The sequence below is a fragment of the Meleagris gallopavo genome, chromosome 12, assembly GCF_905368555.1.
Source record: "Meleagris gallopavo chromosome 12, MGAL_WU_HG_1.1, whole genome shotgun sequence".
Classification (NCBI taxonomy): domain Eukaryota; kingdom Metazoa; phylum Chordata; class Aves; order Galliformes; family Phasianidae; genus Meleagris; species Meleagris gallopavo.
Window position 1 is genome coordinate 12,438,081 of NC_139415.1, and position 21,403 is coordinate 12,459,483.

Consider the following 21,403-nt stretch of genomic DNA (forward strand, 5'->3'; position numbering starts at 1 on the left):
AAAGCCAGTTTCCAGCTGTACAGAAGAATCAGTGGGGGATCTTACAACAAACCGAGCACTGATATAACAGGAGGGATTGCTGGGCTACTTATTTTGCTTTCATGGTAGAATTTGAAAAGAGCTGCTTAATCAGCTTTCCTAACACTCTGAATAATTAGCAAGTAATCAAAGTCTTACAAGATTTTTCAGTGGAGTACAGCACAAGCTGTTTCCACATAGTTTTCCTAATTAGTCCTACAAACTATTTCATGCATAATTGCAGGAATTTAAATACATTTGTTCCCCATTAGTTTCCAGGTGACTTTCATGCATATAAGCAGGCATTCTTTGATATTTTTAATCTTTGCATAAAAAAAAAAAGGTGATAACTTCAACAGAACAGCATAATCACAAACAATCTTACAGCTGAGTTGTCCCTCCAGAAAGCCCTTTCAAACACCAACAGCATTATATTCCCCTTTCTCAACACAGCTATGCAGATAAGACTGAACAACTACTTTATTGACTTTTTTTTTCCCCCCAAAGAGTTTTTCTGTGGGACAAATCTCTCTGGCAATATTCTGCCCAAGAATGAGGTACTGGAAATCACGGCTGCAGTTTTCAGAGAAGTCAGCAAGTGTGAGCTCTGAGTTTATCCACTGAAAACAAACAGCCTGAGATTGCACACTATTAACACGCTGGGGTTCTGCAAGAAGCTTTTCTTGCCCGTAACTAATACACACCAGATGTACCACAAGTTTTAGACATGTTCTGCATTTTCACTCCCTCAGGAGCGCTTTGTTCTCCAACTGTGTGGAAATCCAAAGCATGTTTCCAATAGGATATTGCTTAGGAGCTTGTGCAATGAGAACAGTGCTGAAACTGAAGTGACAAAGACTCTGAATTACTTTAAAACAAGCACATTCACCTAAGCTTCCAAGATTACCCTGATATTAATATACCTTCAAGATTGGTAATCAGCACAGCTTCATGCCTGTTCTTTCAGTGACTAAAGACATGCTAGCTTGGAGTGTCAACATTTAGATGACAAGTGTCATCTAGATACGTAAGAAGGTTCTGGTAACTTGATATTTTCTAGGGAAGTAACTACTTTACAGTTAGGGCACTAGAAATAATCAATATTCAATTTCAGGGCTCGGCTTCAACAGACATATGTTACTTCCAAATTCAGAGTGCATTAGGGAACCCCCCTTGGGCTCATATTTAAGAGATAATGCTTTGTTCTCTCTAAGAGTTTACAAACCCTATGGCCTAAGATCTTATGCCTTATGCTATCAAGGCACCTAACAGCACTGCTAAAAGCCTCTCAGCTCCTCTACAATGACTATCATTAAATCAGCTTGACTTTGGAGATCTAAAAGGAAGGTCCATCAGGCAGCACTCAGTGCTTGTTGTGCATTCAGGGCTTTTAAATAGGACTGGAAAGAGTGACTGTAGAAAAGATACTGTAACCAAAGTCCTTAACCCTCCCCTCCAGAGCTTCACCAAGTTGTAGCAAATGCTTGATATTTTTGGTGAAGTAGGGGCAGCTGCAGTGATTCTGAAGGTCCTAGAATGGGAGGTCAAGGATCAGTCTGCTCAAATACGCAGTTGATACAAGCTCTCATTAACAGTGATTTTCTTAGAGCAGTCCATTATGTCATTACTTTATCAAACTGGTTATGATGATGAGCTTTACTCAGTAATAGATTTCAATAGTCTTCAATCAACTTAATACACTTCACATAAAAGTAGGCACTTTAAAACTAAGAGCCATCCCTGCGTTCATTATAAGTGCATGGACACACAATGAAAATGTTTCCTTCCCATGAGCTCTGCCAGATATCCTTCCTACTAGAATGGAGAGTGTGTGAACAGGAACAAGAGATGATTGCAACCATCCCTCACCTGCTTCCACAGGCAGCATGCTGTACAGTGCAGTACCAGCATGCAGACCCTATACAGAAGGCACAGATGCTTTTCCACACATCCACAGAAAGCCTTTGTCCAGCAAGACTTGGTCTTACCCCAGCTACGTGCTACGCTAACAACAATGACGTGTTCAACTTACAACATACATTTCCTCAAGAGAATTCATCAGCCAGGTTATTAGCCACTCATTAGCACCCAGCTTTATGAAATACAGTAGGCAAAAGGATGGTTAAGTGCAGCTCTTCACAACGCAAGTCAATGTGGATAAAAGATCCTACTTACTCTTTGGTCAACAGTGGGCAGGATTTGAGCAGAAAGCGGGACAAAGCAGAGTCCTGGTAGATGAGTTCAGGAGGGGCAGTTGGGCTTTTTAAATTCAAGCAGCGAACAATAACATAGAGAACAGCAGCGACTGCAGCAAGCTTCACCCCATCGAACACTGCCGGCAGCTCGGGGGTTTCCAACATCACACTCATGTTGAACCTGGAGATAAAGTGCCATATTAAAGCCTCCTACAATGGAAATGAATATCAATTGTCACACTGCATACAAAACTATACTAGATATCTTCATTAATCACTTAACTACTGAAATCCTAGTTTATCAGCTCAGACTAGCAACTTCTAAGGAAGATTGTTTTATTCTGCTCAAAACACCCTGACCACAAGGAACAGAAATTGGATGATGAGTTGGGAAGGAGATTTATTCCTATCAGGGCTGCACTAGAATTGTAACAGCATCTCAGGTGTCAAACTGCAGCCAGTCCATGCTTTTGGGATCTTAGCCAAGACTACCTAACTCAAACAGAAGCTGAGTGAAAAGTCAGGTTATAAAGGAATATTAACAGTGTGGATATTTCTTCTAAGACGTTCAAGTCTCAATAAGGAGAACTTGAGAAAACTACTGTGGTTAGTTCCTCAGCCTGAACTCTGCAGCCCTATGCAAATATTGCTACTAACTCCTGTGTGTGTTTAGAGTCTTGGAGTGATTGCTTCATGTGCCACTGAGTTCAGAGTTTCTTTTAATTCGCTGTTGTTTCACAGCTAAAGGAGGACTAGGTTAAAATCTATCCCTTTGAAGGCTTCAGAGTAAAGGAAGTGGAGGAAAGGATGAGAGGGAGAATTAAAAAAAAAGCAATATAACAATATCCCTCCAGTTTGAAAACAAGTACTTGAACTGATTTAGCTGCTTTTGAACACCTGGTTCAAATAACTGGATGAAGTTATTACAGAGAGATTTCATCCACACTCTTCCATTGGTCTTCCCTCAGCCACACAGGTAACCCCAGAAAGATACTGATAAGTGAAGGCTTACTAATGTCACTTTTCTTCAAACCAGGAGCAATAGCCAGTCCTCAGCAGAATCTTCACTGTCTGGATCCACGTGCCAAGCAACCCTACAAAAGGGAGGAAAAGAAGCTGATCAGGAGCAGAAAGGCTTCATCTCTCTGTTACAAGGGAAAACCACAAAAGTTTCAAGCAGTCCCTTCACAGACATATCAACCGATTTCTGCATTCGCTTCAACCCTGACCCACTCACACTGCAAACCTCTCTTACGTTTGGAGCTGCCAGTCTAGATCAGCTGCCTATAGCACACCAATCCATCTGCAGCACAGGAATGTCTTCATGAGAAGGACAGACAAAACAGTAATGAAAACTAATGCAGCTTCAGAAGAAAGCTGGACTGTGACCTTCCAGACAGAGGTGACATTCCTCCCAGTTACAGCAGCTACCCAAACCTCTCCACACTGACAAGACTAGAGCTAACAAGGTACTGTTACCAAAGTGCAAAGGCAGACTGAAAAGTTCCCTGCTTCTTTTACACAACCTCTTACAGACTGAAGTTTGTAAACAGCTTCTGCCTGTTCACACCCTCGCATTCTGAGAAGTTCTACATACAACACTTCAACAAGAAGGTGAGAAGCACCAGCAGGCTGAGATACAGCCACCCAATTAACACTGCAGCACACACACCGAGGCTTGTTACAGCAATGTGATAGTACTAATAAAAGAGAGAGCTTTCAGCCTGTAACTGCAGAGCACAAGCAATATGTACGATTAGAGCTGGATTCCTTACAGGCACAATGAGCTGATATGGAAGTGGAGCTTCCAGAAAACAGCTCCAGCACTGTCTGCTCCTTCTGACTTGGAAGGTATGCCAACAAGACAGGCCGTACCGAAGCCTTGCTCGTCTTCCTCTCAGGAGGACAAAGCCTCAAAAGTACTTTCTGTACTCAGTGCAGCTACACCAGAATCCCTTGGAGGAAAACAAGTCTGATATCAGCTATTGATCATCAGCAGATTGGAGAGCCACAAGTGTCTGGTATCTGTGCTGCGAGAGGACAGAAGGTGAAGAAAATGAAGATATTTAATATTGGACAACTCTAAAGCTTTGGTTTCCCAGTCCCAAGCTTTGTAGGAGAGGAGAGAGAAGAGTAGGCTATTAAGCACCACACTCCTGGTAATTGGAATATTACATTGATATCATTCATTGCAATGAGGAGTTCAAGTGCAGTGCTCAGCTGCAGCACGTTACCTGGCTTCCACGCTCAGGCCTTCACCAAACTACAGCCAAGTGAGCAGGAAACTACAGCAAACCGCAGCGATGGCTTCATGGCCAACAGCAGGAGAGAACTGTGCTCCTGAGCAGTGCCTGCCAGGTGATGAGCACATCTTCCTCAGCTACGACTGAGGGAAATTCTGCTGGCATCTTCTCTTCACTGCTTCATTTAGAGAAGTAATAGAGGAATATTACCTATGACCTTCCTGCCACCTGGACCTTAAGCCAGTTTGCTGTTTACAGCTCTTACATCACCAGTGAATTTGTTAAAAATAAAACTGGGCATGATTAGTCATCAGCATTTTGTACCAGTGATTCAATGTAACTCACCCAACTAGCCTGCACCCTTCTGAGAGCCCTCTCTCCCACAGCCTTTGGATTACAAACACGTCTTGTGTAGTACTGCTATAACCAGTTTTTGGCTGTTGCTACCTTAAAAAAGTGTACTGGCTTGGAGTTGCCTAGAGGAAAATAAGCAAGTTGTAAGAGGATAGTGCTGCCTACCAAGTATTTTTTCCTGTAAGAGTCTATAATCAAAATCACTGATTATTTCTTAGGTAGATGCAGACACCTGAAATACAGGCTAAGGGTTCATGTGTTCAGGACCTTTACCTGCAGGCTCAGACCTGAGTATTTGTGCAAGCAACTGAGATGGCATTGCTGCTGCAGCTGCACAGCAGTCTGCAGCAATCAACTTACACAACAAATCTACTCTAAGGAGGCAACATCGTTAAGCTCAGTGCCCTGGGCCAGGCTGCAGCACTTCCAGCATCTCTCTGGGTCTGAAGCCCTGGGCAGACCCATCACTGCCAGGGCAGATGTGCAGGAGCTGAGCCAAAGCACTCAGCTCTAAAATCGCAAGGGTTTAGCTTACCAAAATGGATTTGAGAGCTCTCCGCCTCTAATCACACACATCAAATGTCTCTACTTATGAGCAGAGATGAGGTCACCTTGCTTCTCTTTCGTTAAACCCTTTTTGCGTTGACCCAATGAACTTGTCAGTTTATGAACAACTATGGATAAGCACAGCGTTGAGCCAGGCAAATTTTGATCCTGAATCTCTTCAAAATGGGCCAGCACTAATATGAACAAACAGACATTTGGCCTTTCTATATACAGAACACGGGACTGACTTTCAGCAAGCTAGTCAAAATTATGAAAGCATAATGAGTGCATCTCTGGAAGCAATCAAGCCTGCCTCTTCATCCATCACGGGGCTTGAGATCAACAGGAGAAGTACCAGGAAGCTGAAGCTCTTGGGGCCAAGGATGTCATTTTTGAAGAAACTGAAGTGCACAACTCCTTTTTTTTATAAATCACTTACAGGCCTGACAGCCCTAATGAGCTACAGTTTCTCCAATCAATATTCTGAAGTCCTGTTTGTGACTGAAGACTAACTTTAAAAATCAATCACTGCAAAGCAAGCACTGGATTGGTGAAGCCTTGTCATTTGCCCTTTCAGCATAGAATGAAAAGCTGGAAATCCATCAGGAAATAATTATTTCAGCACTTCTGTTAACAGAATGCATCTCCTGTGCATATATAATGAGGAAAAAAATAGCCATGTATTTCTTCCCAGGTAGGGATGAAAGCACCCCAAAAGGCAGTAGAGCTGAGGCAAATTCCTCACGTATGAATGGTGCCGGGTATTGGGAAAGCCATCACCAGCATATTTCATCGTACAGTAGGTGATGACTGACAACAAACCAGACTTGCACACCTTTGTGTTCCTGGCGTGAGCAGACTTCAGGCACAGAGGTCGCTTCCTCCCCATGACTCAAGGAGGCACAGGCAGGATTTGGGCGCTACATTACATTACATTATAGCTCCTCCACCCACGCCAAAGCTGCACTCAGCCCTGCATTCTGCACAGCCAACAAGGGCACTGATGGAAGCCACTTCCATAGGGACCTTCCCTCACGTCTTCTTACGAGGAACTGAAAACCTGGAGGACTCATTTCAACGAAGCATTGGTAACACTTGGGGCTAAAGTGAAGGCACAGCTGTAAGGAAGCCTCTGCAGAACAAAGAATGGGCAACCTCTGCAAAAGGACTATGTATGAAGTTATGTTATGCTCAGATACATTTACTGAAAAATCTTGAAGGAATTCAGTTTCCAGGAAGGAAGTTTGATACAAAATCTTCCCAAATACCCTCTTAACCATTTGTGCTCAAGCTCGCTAGTGCTTTCAGAGCTCAGCTGACAGCAAATACTGAAGAATACCCAGAAAAGATTAAAAGCATTGAAAAACTCCCTTTCCTACCCCTTCAAAATTTCTACAAAGAATTGCAATGCCCTCTTTTTTCACTACAATTCAGACATCTCAGACTAGTTTCGTTTGGTTTCAGCACTTGCACACTTTAGAAGATTCTGAAAGCAAGTCTACGAGACAAGAGAAATGAAACCCAGTTGTGCCTAGGTCAGATCAGAAGTAAGGGTTGGCTTTTTTTTTTTTTTTTTTTTTTCCTTTTTTGAAGAGAGAAGGGGAAGGCTGTTGCTGAAGTGAGTTCCTTAGGGAACATTCCCAGGAAATTCTTTAATAACAGTCAAAGCCAATGCCTCCCCCAAAAGATTCACCATAAAACCAGAAGTTATGGGCCGGTGCTACCACACAGGGTACTTAGACCTGTAATACGGGGAATATTACTAAGAAAGGGTGGGAACTTGAGGCACTACAGTGTTCTGGAACAATGCTAAGCTTTATGTCAGCGTTTTATTTAAAACTCATTCCAAAAAGCATAGAGGAGTGTGTCACAGCGTGCCTTCCTTTCAGCCAACGGTTTAAAGCAGAGAAAGGTGGTTAGAAACCAACCCGATGAAAATGTATGTAAGGAATATATGTCCTTATACATCTGGGAAAGACCCTAAAGCAGTGTTTCTTGACAGGAAAGGGTGCCAGAGTAAGGTTTGGTAAAATGCTGGACAACAGCTGGAGAGCAAAGCAGCTACCTGAGTACACAGGAATTTAAGAGGAACTGTGAAAAAGCTTCAAGCTTTATTGACAACCCAGTATCCTGTCTCCTACCAAACACTTTTGATATAATATATATTTTTTTTTCAGTAAAAAGTGTTAAGCCTTCTACTACTTTCAGATCACCAAAGAATACATGGGTACAAATACATTAGGGCCACACCAGTACCAACCTCATCACTTCAGGTACACCACAGAACCTATTATCTTCAGTGGTAGCTTTAATGAGAACATATCAGGAACACGCTGAGATCATCTGGATGTGCTCCTCAGCATTTCTGGCCATTTAAAAGAGGCAATTGAATTTCAGACCTCCATGCACAGAGGGATTCATTAAGAGTCAGCTGAGCACTTTGAGCACTTAGACTTTCAGGAGATGTGACCAAGAAAGGCAAAGTGCAGCCCTCACCAGAGACATCATGCACCTATCAAAGCCCAATGCAGTTTTGTCATCAGACACATGACAGATTTGTTATCTCCAAGCAAACAGGGCATTCTGACACGTACTTTTGCAAGGATGCTTACTGGAACAGTATCTGGACAGCACACACAAGCTCTCAGTGCAAATCCCTCTGCCTTGTGCCAAAGCCAGCACCCAGGCCAGGATTTGGCTGGCTGGTGAGCATACAAAGCAGCAGGTAGTGTTTACACCACCATCTGACAAGAATTTGTTGGCTGGCGTCTTCACTGGAAATTGACCTTTTCACTAGATACAATTCTTGGCTCACGCACAGTATCTGGAGGTACTGTGAGGCTACAGGGCCAAAGTTCATTACACGAGGCAGCATCGGTGCAGCCAGAAAGACAGGTGTCTAACTGGAGCTTTTTTTTTTCCCCTTTGACTTGGAGAAGTCAAACCCATTCAAAGCAGAAACCAAGCACCTCAGAAGGCAGGGCATACATGCCAAGGCAGCTGGCTTGAGAAAATACCTGAAAACAATTCCATAGCCTACAGGACTAAAGACTCCTCATGTCTTTCACTTCCCCACAAAGGTTAATTTACAGTCAAATGAGCCTCAAATTTCACTTCCTACCAAATGACAGAACTGCTTTTGTTTCTTCACAACATCACTTCAACACATCAGAATGGTTCTGCTGTATAACAGGCAGCTTTTGCATCTTATGTAAGGAGAAAGATGGCATATACTGCAGTCTACATAGCAAACTAGCTGGATCTTGTTTGTCATGCATTGAGAAACACCATATTAGCTTTTATTACACACACCTGGCATACAAGGTTACACTAAGACAAGACCATTAAAGCTCTGATGACTCCATAGAAATCAATTAATTGCATCTTATCTTATCAAAAAGGCTTATGTTTTTTAAGCAAACATAATTCATCAGTTACTGAAGAGACTTAGGACTCTGACACACCCTAACTGCTGCATCATGGAACTACAAAGCAGAGCTCTTTGTAGAAGCTTTGAGAGGGGAAAAAATACTGGTTAACATCTTCCTGCAGTCTTAGAGCATGAGTAAGTAAGCCTTGTGTCAGTGGGCAGCATTAAGCTGGGGTGAAGGCCAAGTTGCAGAGAACCTCAAAGTCCCCACTCAGAGTGGAATACTATGAGTACCAAGCCACAAACAGTAAAGTGAGCTAATATGAACTGCATTACAGATTGAAAAGCACCAGAAGAATCTGCTCTATTCCTTCCCTGCATTTTGAAAGACAGCATCATACTGTCAAAGCCTCATTTGTCCTCAGGCTTGATCCCTCCACCCCCATGCTGTCAGAGCTCAGAAGAGCAGCCTGAAATCCAAGCAGATCTCAGCTGCTGCATGCACAGCGGTCTGGATGCACAGCAGGGAAGCACCATCCATTGAGCGAACAGGAACCAGAGCAATCCTGAATTAAATGGCTAGAAAACACCAATACCTGAACATTAACAGAAGCAGCGGTGCCACTTCACTCTGAAGTCTTCAAAAACTTGCTTATTTTCCCCCAGTTGAGCAGCTCTGCTCCACTGCCGTCCAGAAGATGTGCAGAGCCATTCGCCCTGAAACTGCCCATGGCAGAAGGAAGGCTGATGCTCAGAAAGTTTGACTCACATAATTGCATTCAAAAACAAAACAATGGGTCAGGATAGCACAGAACACAGGGAGACAGGACCTGACCAACACATACCTACCCCCACTCAGGTTTTATATGAATGCTGAATACAGCAAGCAGAGGTTTTGAACTGTTAGAGCAGTCACCGACAACTTAAAGCTGGGAGAGCTTAACTGCCCTCTGTCCTGCTGAGTGTGAATGGGAGTTAGGGATATTACAACCACAGGTCTCTGGAATTTCTCTTCACCACTTACAAGGCTGTTCGCTTTGTGCATCTGCTTTCCCTGATACAAGCTTTTCACATTCCCATATGTCCAACCAACACATCACAGAACGGGGTGTTCCAGTTTAGGAACAATCAGACTTGAATGCTCTTGGTGCAATTTTTCTGCAAACTGCATTGTGCTGAAAAGGCATATCTAGAAGATGTAAATAAGTTTAGAAGCTAGGATAGAAGTAGGATAAGCTGTGAACAGTGAAGCCCGCACTAGCATCCAGTCACTCGTTACTGCTGACCCTTTCTGCAGGGAGCCCAGATTACATACGCACTCAGCACTCAATTTTAATACCAAATATCCATACAGTAGAAGTTTCAGAAGGGTTTGGTTGTTAGCAGAGAGCTCAGTCTGTACTGACAGAGGAAGCTGTCATTACTACTTATCCTAAACAGAATGAAGCTATGAGAATGAGAAACTCAAGTATTTGTCAGCAGAAAAGCAAATTTCCAGCACTAGGTGCTTCCTGGTGAATCTGGAAACGCAGATGAAAAATCTGCTCTATGCTGCAAAGTATGACACTTCTTCCACTGCTGTTACTGCTAACAGAGCACAGGCACAAAGATGCTTCAAGCACTTGGGTCGTACAAAACTGCTTTGTCAAGCATTTTGCTGCCCAATGCTGGCTGAGCAAGGCTGCTACAGAGATATTTTCTTTCTTTTTTTTTTTTAAATTATCAAGTCAGTTGATACAGATGGAGAAAAGACAAGCCTTGGGGCAAACAAGCCTTCCTAGAGATGAAAGGGCCTATGATCACTGCCTGACTAGGTTAGCGTCACTGCCACCCACACATTTTGGACAAGTGAGACTTTGTCTTCTCTAGAAGGACAGACTGTCCTTGCACATTGAAATGAACTGTTTGGTACTCAAGTCAATCAGCTGAGTTTGATTGGTTTGTTATTTAAACTGCTTATAAGCATAATCTTCAAGAATCAGTTAGGCTGAAGAAGTGCAAATATTTGTTCAGAAGTTCATTTTCCATATATAGAAACAGCTGATCTACAGCACGCGCTACTAATAGCTGTTCGGAGCTGTACTCTAATGCATCATAAACAAGACCTTCCAGAGAAGCTCAACAAAAGTGAATGACTCCAACGCTTCAGCAGAACTTTAAAGATTTCAGCTTTTGCTGGAAAGTTCACAAAATCAGTTGCAGAGCACCATGAGCCACAGCCATTTCCAACACCAGTGAGAAAAGCCTTTCCCATGGTATTAGGCTACCTGGCCATTTCTAATATTCTAATGACAACATCAGCCTAGATTTGTTGCAAACAAGTGCATCAGGAAGGTGAAGCATATCATTAAATGCTAAACTTCTAACTTGCGACACAACCATAAGAAGGCAGAAATAGTCTGAACTTTCAATAATGCCAGCTAAGCTATGAGTCTGTTTTGTACCTGCTAATTTTATCAAGCTTTCACGCAGCTCTCCTGTACACTCAGCTAACCACATGCCAGTATTTCTCTGATGCTTGATGTGTTTCCAAAGCCTGAACCAATATGATCTGCAGGCCCTACACGTAATATCAGCTGAAGCTGATGTCTGAATCATTCAATTGGAACTACAAGCACTAACAACCCCAGTCTTACATACCCCTACTATAGACTTCACTAAATCCTGTTGTTTGTTAACTTAATCCAAGTTTTGGCACTGTCAGAGCTAGCAGCATGAAGGATGAAGGGATAGGAGGAGAAGAGCAAGAAAGGTGAGTAACAGCATAACAGCAGCACCCAGAATATGTTCATTATCCAGTGAGGTTAAGCTACAGAGGGGCAGAATCACTGCTGTAAAGCCACCATTTTCTACTGAACATAAAATCATATCTGTAAGTAGAGTTGTAACTTGGAAGATTTGGACAAACTCTCCATTTGCCTGTCACAGACAAATGATGTCATTTTGCCACCTTTCGCTGTCTACATCACAGAACAGAGTCCACTTCAGCGTGTTTCCACGTGACATTTAATAATGCAGCTTTATGAAACACTAAAAACTTAACCTGCTGTGCAGTGAAAATACAGCTTTTGCAAGACGAGTAGAAATAATCCATTTTTAGTTTAACTTCTTCAAAAAGAGTTCTGCAGGATGGAAAGTGTTACACTCAACCTCTGTGGTGTTCTAGAAGTCAGAAAGGGAAGAGATTTCACCCCCTAAAAAAGGCAGAATGTGGCAATCCTCCATCAGTCTCATCCCCTACCTAGGTAATTCGCTGAGGAATGCTGAGGACCTGCCAGAGAAAAAGCTGAAAAATGACTGTTCTTAAGGATGAGACAGGAGAGCAGAAGGACCAAACATCACCTTTTAGCTCCTCGCAATCCCTCCTGTTCTTGCTGCTGTCTCTGGGACTAAAATAAAGGGTGGATGGATGAGGAAAGGCTGCGTTCACTGCTACAAGGAGGGCGCAGATCACTTATTCAGGGTGCTCTCATGAGAGCTGAACGAGCACCTAAGAAAGAGGCTGAAGGAGATGAGCCGAGAAGAGGGACCAACAGCCAACCAACACGACGTCAAGCACAGAACGGCTCACCGGGCACAGGAAGCAATAATAAACAAACAAACACCGCAGGAGGAAATGATAGCTCCCAAAGTCAGACGAGAGGAACGTAAATGGCCCGAGGCTGCGATTGATGGGCAGCACATCAGCAGCGATCACCGCACGCCAACGCGAGCAGCGCCAGCAGCGTGATAACCACCGATAAACGGCACCGCAGCGCTCCGCTGACTACTCAGGCACACGTGCCCACGACCGCAGGAGGCGGCGATGATGTGGGAGCGCGGCAGCGATCTGTAGGGAGCAGACGGGAATCGCTGGAACTTACCGCCTGAGCGACCGCGCAGCGACAGTAAGAGGAAGCTGTTCGAGGAGGGGAACTCGAATACAGAACGAAACCCATCCCCCACAGCCTCTCCGAACGCGAACGGGTGAGCGCGCCGCAGGGCGAACAAAGCACCGCCGGGAGCCGAGCCGGCCCGGCCGCCTTCGCCCAAGGACGGGACCCCGCCGCCGCCCCTCACCTGCAGGCCCGGCCTCCACCGCCGCTCCCGCCCGTCTGCGGCGGCCCGCTACCCGCGGCCCCTTAGCAACCTCCCTCGCCCTCCGATTGGCCCCGCCGTCACGCCGCTCGCGCTCCACCCCGCGCGGCGATTGGCTTGAGGGGAGGGTTGAGGGCACGGCTGCTCCTGTGCCATTGGGTGGTGGCGGCGCGGCTGTGTGGGGATGTGCGGTTTCATTGGCTGAATAGCCTGTCAGTCGGGAGACGAGCGGTGATTGGCGTGTGCGGAGGGGTGGGGCGGGGATGTCTGTGGCTATGGGGAGCCGCGGCTGCGGGCGCCATTACGGAGCGGGGCGGGGCTGAGGCAGGGTGGGGTCGGGCGGGGCGGGTGAGGCGTGAGTCTCGTCTCCAGCCGCTTCCTGCCATTGGGGCTGCACCCCCGCCGCAGGGAGGGCGGTCCTAGGGACCGCCGCGGCTGTCAGTATTACGAGGCTGGGCTCTCCTGAGGGAGCAAAACGGGGTGCTGGCCACCGGCATCGCGTCAAAACGCGTTCAGGTGCGACACAGCGGTAGTAGCGGTCTACAGTGTGACCGACCAAAAGTGATCGTTTAACAACGACGTGGCCCATTTAGGACTTCCAAAATGGCTACCGTGTCCTCACCGGGCTGTGGGCACACCTCAGGTCACAGAGGGAAAGCAATAATAATAGAAGGAATGTCTGCAGTGCGATGTTTACACGCTTAGTTCTCTTGGTAGTGTCCCAGAAGAGCTGTGTGTTCTGATCCCAGTAACATCAACATCCTAGACGTGTTTTCAGTCGCTTTATATAAGCAGATGGAAAAATCCTTTCCCTGATGTCAGTCATTTCATTACCTCTGTTTACCGGGAATTGGAGCTCCCTGAAAGCTCTCAGTCACATTTTCCAGAGTTGTGTATCTGGAGAGATGAGTAACTGCTGTGCACTGAGTCACGGTGAGGGAGGGAGCGGTGGGAAAGGCAGCCAGGGCACTGCTGGGTGATGCCGTGCTCATCCCCAGCTCCAGATGCCATCTGCACCTTGCAGTTAAGCTCAGCTCCTCACTGACAGCTTTTAATTAACCTTACGGCAATGTCTGGTGTGTACAGTGGCTGTTAGACCTGATGGTGACCCAGCTAGGCTGACGTTTGCTGTGACTGAATACAGCTGAGTTATGCTTATGATTAAGCTGCAAGATAGGCTTATTAGATAAACTTCCGGTATCAGCCTGCTACCCAAGTATGTGAGGCATGTTTGAGTTTGATTACACCCAATTGCAGACCAGCTGATTCCAGTTGCACCTTGCTGCTCACCATAGGACTGCAGGAAAACACAGAGCGAAGCAGTGCTGAGCCTCCAGGCAGGGCTTTTACTTTGAACTGAGGCTGTTGGGCATTTCTCAGACCCAAGAAAAGTTTGCCTGTTAGAAGAGAGCTTTCAGCAAACTGCTGCAAAGCAAAACAAAACAAACTCTTATCTGCCCGCTTCATGCTGAGGGAGAGAAGTAAAACATAAGGCAGAGGTGCTCAGGCATGGTGAGGAGTGAGATCCGAGAACCAGGGGAGAAAAACACTGAATAGGTGGCAGCAGAAATTCTCACATGGATGTGACGGTGGGCCCAACTGCTGAGCTGTCTGGTTATTGCAAGAAGAAGGGATGTGGTGAAAAGCTGTTGAATCTCCAGATGGGGGAGGAGGAACCCAGGAGAAAATCAGGCTGTTTCAGCTGCGCTTTCTAGTGTGGGAGCTGAGATAGATGGAAGGAAGCAAACGTGTTAGTGAATGCACACCCTGCTGTGGGCTGTTAAAACAGCCTCCGAGTCGTGTCTTGCAGAGGAAGCTGCCCTCCCTCTGAGTGCGTGGGGAGCTGATGTTGCTGCAGCCAAACCCATGTGATGATTAGCACGGCATGGCATGGCTTGCTGGTGTGGGAGCAGTGCTGTGCACAGGAGGTGGCTCACAGCCAGGAAGGAGCTGTGCCACTCATAGCACACAGCTCATGCTTGGGAAAAGCCATCCAAGCAGTTGCATAAACCATCCTGGAAATAGGGGGTGCTGGGAAGAGCCAGCCCCATTTCCAGCCCGCCTACCTCATAGGGAGTGATTTGACAGGTCCAGGCCAGGAGGTCCTTGTCTGATGTTCCTGCACCAAAGTGGGGTGGGGATGTCCGCAGCACTGTGATGCTTAAGGTACAGGAGAATCTCTCTCTGATTAGCCTGGGTACTGCAAAAGAGGCCCAATATATTGCTTTGCCAAGTGGCATTGTGCACTTACCCTCTATAGAGTGAGGTCAAGAAAAGGTTGACTGTAATTTTGCCTTTAAAAACCCAGAAACTGGGGAGATACCAGGCAGAGAGAACTTGGTGCAGTGCTGGGCCAGGCTGACACTCACCTGTGACCTTTTATTCTTCACATCTCTCTCTTTTGGCCGCTGCTGCCACAAGGATTTCAGACCTTTCTACTTCATTTCACTGGCCCACCTTTTCTCCTGGTCAGCAACTCGTAATGCACTGATGCACTTAAGGACACCCAGGGAGTTTGAACCTCTCATGAAACGTTTTTGCTGGAGAAAAGTTTGGGGTGTTGATCTCTGCCAATGCAGCAGCAGCAAAGAGGGAATACAGGGTTTGATTGCTAGCTGAAAGGAAGTGAAGTGCCTGTCAGGGACATGTGAGCACAGAAAAGCTTTATAGATGGAAACAAAGGCAATGATTTTTCCTTTCTGCATTCTCTGCCATTCCTATGAAATACTGACTTGCCGGCTGCAGCACTCTGCTGTTTGAGAGCCCGTTGGATCTGGATGCACAGCGCTCTTTGGACTCTTACGTGTTTTCTGAAAATGGTGCCTAAAAGCATAATGAGCACTTTGCAGATCTCTAAATAGACCAGCCTTCTGTCCTGGGGAGCTGACAACGTAAGGAGTCAAATGCCAGGGATGGGGGAATGGCTGCATCATACAAACCATCCGTGGAGGTGGCACGTGGCCCACCTGCTCAGTATTTTTCCATCACATTCTCATTCGGTTGCTCATTGCCAACTTTCAGCTCTGTCGCTCTCTTCAGAAGCTTCAGCTCTGGGTTTATTTAGCATGCTATTTATTTCCTAATTATAGAACTCACTGACTAACTTCAGCCTCACCGGGTTACTGCTGTGCACCCCTTTATCCCCTTATAAACCAGAGTTTCCTGATCTCTTCTTGAATGTCTTCTACCCCAATGCTAGAAACATTCTGACTCTTTTTTTTTTTTTTTTTTTCCTGCCAAACCAAGAGGGCTCTGCTTGCCGGCACAGAGACCTTCACTAATCGTTTCAAAGCAGATTGGCTGTTGCATTCTTTAGGCCAAAAGAGAAATACCACCCAGCTGAGTGTTTTACCAGGCTGCGTTCAGCTGGTTCTGTCCACAAATTCCTGACTACCAGCTCACTCCTCTTACCCCATGTCCAGCCACAGCTGCTGGCTGGAGGAAGAGGCTTTCGAAACCATTCTCCCGCACCAGCAGTGACCCTGGTTCCTGCTGCCGGGTGCCCCATGGCACTTGGACACTGCTGCCTCCCCAGGCAGTCCCAGCCTTGCAGGGGAGGGGTCCCTCTCTATATCTCTGAGATGAATCCATGCCAAAATACTCCTAAGATTTCCCATGAGTCCGGGGAGGTGAGATCCCAGACCTCTGCACCAAAAGCTGCCGGGCTGAGCAGACCTGCTCCCAACAGCAGCCACCTGTGATACCGCCTCTTGTTCATTCAGAGCCATTTTGTCCCAAATTTTGATAAATTAAGACACAGCTGCAGGTGCCAGGAGGTATTTTGGTGTTCTGGGGAGGTGGAGTGCAAGCAGCAGGCAGCTAGCAGGCAGCGAGCAGGGAGGGGAGCTGTTGGTAGAAAGCAAGATGGAACAAATGAATGTAGCAAAGCCAGAGAGATGTATGAGCTTCTCCTGGAGTACTTCCAAGATGTCATACTGAATAAAGGAAACTGTTTGCCTTCCGTTTAATTCCAAGTGGTCTGTCTGACATTTGCCGTTGTACTATGTTCTTGAGGTTGGAGTTTGGAAAGGCTATGATTATCCAGCCTCAGAAAGACAGCAAGGGAGGCTGCTAAAGCCACACTTTTTCAGGGACTGCTTGTGAAATACTGTGGAAAAGTTGCCATAGAAGTGGTGATGAATGAAAAGGATAAGCTGGGGACTTCTGCAAACAGAAAAGCTCAGTGAAGTGAATTGTAGGATTATTGGTCCCCTGATTTTTTCCTGCTTTGGGAAAGGGGAAGAGCCACTTCCTAGTGTTTATGGAAATGAAGTGAGCAGAGGCAGAACCACTGCCTCGTGCCAAAATAGTGGGAATTGGGATAGGCTGAGAGGTGGGAAGCACAAACTGCGTTTGGATGATGGTGGGAACAAAAAATGAGGCTATGGTTTGGGGGATGGTGATGGGGAGCAAAGAGCCAGAGCTTTGTTTCATGGAGGTGTAGAAAGAAAGCTGGGAGGGATGTTGGGACAGAGGTGGGATGGGTTGTGGGGGAGGAAACTGGCTTGTTGCTGGGCTGGGGAGGTGAGTGCTGTGTGAGGGGGTGGGAAGATGCAGGGAATGCCTTGGAGTGTTAGGAGGCAGGGGAAAGCTGAGGGTTGGGGTGTGAAGGAATCCCCATGTGCCAGTCCCAGCCAAGTGAGGAACTTCTGCTGCTGCATCCTGAGCTGGGGTGACCACCCTGGTCCTGATCCATGAATTTGCCTTGGAATCCACCCTTTGCATAACTTCTGAGCTACACAGTAATCACACCGTGGTGGCATTGCACAGGGCTGGGCGTGCATGGGCAGGAATGGATCGTGCTGGAATGGTTGTGGTGGTGCTGGAGGTCCTCCTTCCAAACCATCACAGAGCTGTGGCCCTAGTGGAGGCTAGAGGGTGCTGTGCTGCAGGGAATGGGAGCCTCCTCCCTCACAACCAGCACCCCTTCAAAGACAGGTAAAAGGGTGCAGAAAGTGCTGTCTTTGTGGTGAGATGGAGAACAAGGTGCTGGCTGTGATTACTAACACCCCTAAGGTTCTTTCGCACTAAAATATCAGCCTTGTCTAGCTCATTTTAACCCCCAGAAGACGACATGCAGAAAGGCTGGCTTTCCTCTGGACAGGGCTTTGTTGTTTTGGGGCTGTGGAATACAGTATGGAAAGCCTGCAGACAGCTTCTGTTTGCATTTTGGGGTTGGATGAATGCTGGTCTCATTTGTGCACTGCACAGATGGAGCAGAGCAAGAGGTGTCCCAGGGTTAGGCTGGGACATGGGAAGAAAAGAGGAAGAATGTAGGAGAAATGGGTAGTTAGAAGGATGCATGAGAAAGCAAAAGGGAGGGGACAGAGGTAGTGGTGGGGGAGAGGAGTGAGACAATGGGGGACAAATCAGAAGATGAAGCTGAGAGTAGGGAGGAAAAAATATAAAATAGATGCACACCAATGCCAGGCTGATCCCAGAGCCCTGCAAGGAGCAGAGCGGGTGGGAGGCAGGGGGGGCACGGCAGACAGGGCTGTATTTGTGCAGCAGCTGGCAGGCAGCTGCAAGACTAGGCAAAGCCACGGCATGCTCCCAAACACGCTGCTCTCTGCGTCGCTGGCTGCTCCTGCAAAGCATGCCAGCTAACCACAGGCAGCCCCAGTGAATGTGCCTCCTGCGTGGGGCTGCACGTGCTGTGCAAAACGCAGCCTTGCCACCTCCCTATCTTTCCTTGTTGCTGGCAGATCTGTCTGTCTGTCCGTCTGCCTGCAGCATGCGAGGCAATGCGCAGATGTGGCTTACATTTCTAGGTCTTGCAGAAGATAACTTCCCAAAAAACAGAGGACACGGATATGACAAAAGAAGAGTGCAAAGGAACCCCATTTCACATCAGCCCTGAAGGGATTGCACCTACCTCAGGGTCACAGTTTACCTTCTGGGGCTGCCAGGGCAGCAGCCCTTTTGCAGCTGGGGATTCAGCCCTGGAGCTGAGCCCATGTAAGTCCTCCAGCAGCCTCTGGGATGCATGGGGTTTGCAAAGAGGAATTTGCATTGTGGGGCAGGGTGGCAAGGCAGCAGAAGGGAGCTGTAAAGTGGATATGCCAAGAGGGGATTTGTTGGCAGAATGCAAACTGATCCTCTCCTTGGCCAGAAAAATTGCTGAAATGTTTCTCTCTGGAGATTGTAACAACCCTTGTCACTGTGACACAGAGAGTAAGAGAGCAGTTTCAGTGGGAGCAGGCTTCCTGTTCTCTTGGCTTCTTTTTCCAGTTGTTTCCCACCTCTTCTGTCCTTCCAGTTCAGCTGAGGTCTGGGCAGCTCTGATGCCTGCAGAGGGGGTGGCGTGGGCAAAGCTGCAGCAGAAGTGCAGGTGCTGGAGTGCTGCTGGTGTGACAGCTGCTGCCGTGGGTGACACTGCTCCCAGAGCCCTCGGCAAGGTCACCAACAAGTGGAAGTTCCCATGGAGGAGGAGGACTGGGGTCTGACTAGCAGAGTAGATGGCTTAAACATGTGTTAGTGTAAACCTCTGGGCGGGGAGACAGAAACGCCTTCCTGCTTGGGAGGCTTTATGAGGGTCTGGTGCAAAACAGAGCACTAAGAAGTGTTCTGCCACGTGTCTGCTGCTAAAAACCCTATGGAGGTTCCCCAGGTGTGCCGTGCCTTGGGTGTATGCATCCTCCCTGTTGGGTCTGGGCACCTGGAGCAAGCAGCAGCTCTGCCTGGTGCTGACATGTGGGTTTCATTGGGGACACATGTCTGGCCTGGAGTTTGTTTTCATTTCCTTATGAGGAGAGGAGGAGCTGGGCAGAGGAGGAGCAGGCAGCAGAGCCGGCTCTCCTGGGCGTGGAGCTTGGTGCCAAGCATGCTGCTGCTGTGGTTTCCGCTGTGGCTCTACAGGATGCAGCCCACGGGGCCGGAGGCACCTGGGAAAGAGCTTCAACCCTACCAGGATCTGTTTGGGTTGGGAGAGCAGCTCCTACTGCGTGGGGGGCTCTTGGGGCTCTTGGTGGCCTCCAAGAGCTGCTGTGGGCTGCAGGGCCTGTGTTGGAGGTACGACCCCATAGAAATAGAGACGGGACTCTGTGTTCTGCCACTGCAGCCATAGATGTGGCTGCTGGAATGCACCTCAAAAGGCACCAAGCTTGCCTCTCTTCAGGATGAAACACATCCCAGAGCTGTGGCAAGTCACCTTACCTGGCTCTGGGGGGATCAGAGCAAGGGGGAGGCATGGGTAGGGGGCGAGGCAGGGCTCAGCCTTCTAATTACCCTGTGAGATACAGAGATCAAAGGCAGTTTGGCAAATGAAGGAGGCCCAGGGTTGGGCAGAGCCTCTCCTGCACGGATAGGCGGTGGGATGGAGGAGGGAGCGTGCCCTAATGAGCAAACCACCCTCAACCAGCCGGTAGGACAGGTTCTGGGCTCCCCACAGCTCTTGGCCCAGCACCCAAAGTTCATTATTGCTGGTACATATTCATAAAGCATTAGTGCTGTGGGGCCCCAGGTGTTTGATCAGATCAGGAGCTCATTCTGACCCTACGGTCCTGCAGGGGAAGCATATGCTGAGAACACGTGCACCACACGGATAGCTTGAGCAAGGAGCTGTCCTGATAGCAGGAGAGCTGTCCCTTGCCATAAAACCTCACTTATCAGAGGAACCTAGGTGATAAAGTTATCAAGTGTGCAATTTAGTGGGTTTTTTTTTTCTTTTTTTTTTTTTTTTTTTTTCTGTCAAGGGGGGGAGCTTGCCAAGAGCTTCTTGAAAACAGAACAAAAGAGACATGGCTTATCTGCCCGTGGCATCTGCTCACAGTGGGGCATGCCAGGGTCACTCATGCTGATCGATGAGCAGTTTCGGTCATGCACTGCAACACAGTGCCAGTTCTTGCTGAGGAGTGGGGGCTGAGTGTCGGGTCTGCTCTGTCCTTCCCATCCTGGGAGGCACTATGGTGAACTGCCACCACCAGCAGCCAAGCTGACCTCAGGAGTTCCTCCCAGATTGGGTTGGGTTGAGCTTTGAGAACACATCTCTAAGGGGCCGAGCCCACATCCATGCCTGTCAGATAGACCAAAAGAAGGGAGTCCTGTGCTCTCCTAAAGCCCCTCCAGCCCTTGGTTTCCCATCCGTAGCGTGAAAACAAAGCAACACCTTTTCTGTTAGAGAAACAGCATGCATAAAACCTTAAAGACTGCACAGCACTTGAATTCAAGAAGGGGTTATATAAAGGTGCTTACATTAAGCACCTTACACAGACACACCAGCTCTAATCTGGATCTAATCTTGTTTACCGAGGTTAGAGCAAAGGACTTGAAGCTGAACTGGTGAGGATCTCATCTGAGCCCTGACACCATCAGCAGCAGGAGCTGAGCAAACCGGGGAAGCGTGCTGCCCTTTGCTGCCTTCCTTTTGATTCACACCCCGAAGGGAACTCATAAGGAGCTTTCCATGCCCTAAGGATATTCAGTGTCTAGGTTCCTTCAGACAGCCCTGAATTTCCTGCTACCTGAGCATTAGCATCCCTGCAAGTTTAATGTTTAAAGAAACCATTGCCCTTTTCATGGAAAGGGCAGAGGATTTGGAAAGCTTTCTTTTTTTTTTTTTTTTTCCCTCTAGAAAATAAACAGAATAGCTGAGCCAGATG

At 47.3% G+C, this 21,403-nt stretch overlaps 1 protein-coding gene across 2 annotated transcripts in view; it reads right to left on the minus strand.

Moving 5' to 3' along the window:
* Nucleotides 1–12,925, minus strand: part of ABHD2 (abhydrolase domain containing 2, acylglycerol lipase) — a 39,510-nt gene extending 26,585 nt beyond the window's left edge. The window contains exons 1-3 of one of the 2 annotated variants that reach the window (XM_085233818.1): nucleotides 12,786–12,925; nucleotides 3,226–3,307; nucleotides 2,194–2,394 (exon numbers count right to left, since the gene is read on the minus strand). In XM_085233818.1, coding sequence (XP_085089944.1) covers nucleotides 2,194–2,387 — 194 coding nt within the window. In that variant the 5' untranslated portion in view covers nucleotides 2,388–2,394; nucleotides 3,226–3,307; nucleotides 12,786–12,925. Of the gene's footprint in view, nucleotides 1–2,193; nucleotides 2,395–3,225; nucleotides 3,308–12,589; nucleotides 12,615–12,785 lie in introns of those variants that run through there. The other variant, XM_003209525.5, reaches the window with a different exon arrangement.
* Between the last annotated feature and the right edge of the window lie 8,478 nt (nucleotides 12,926–21,403).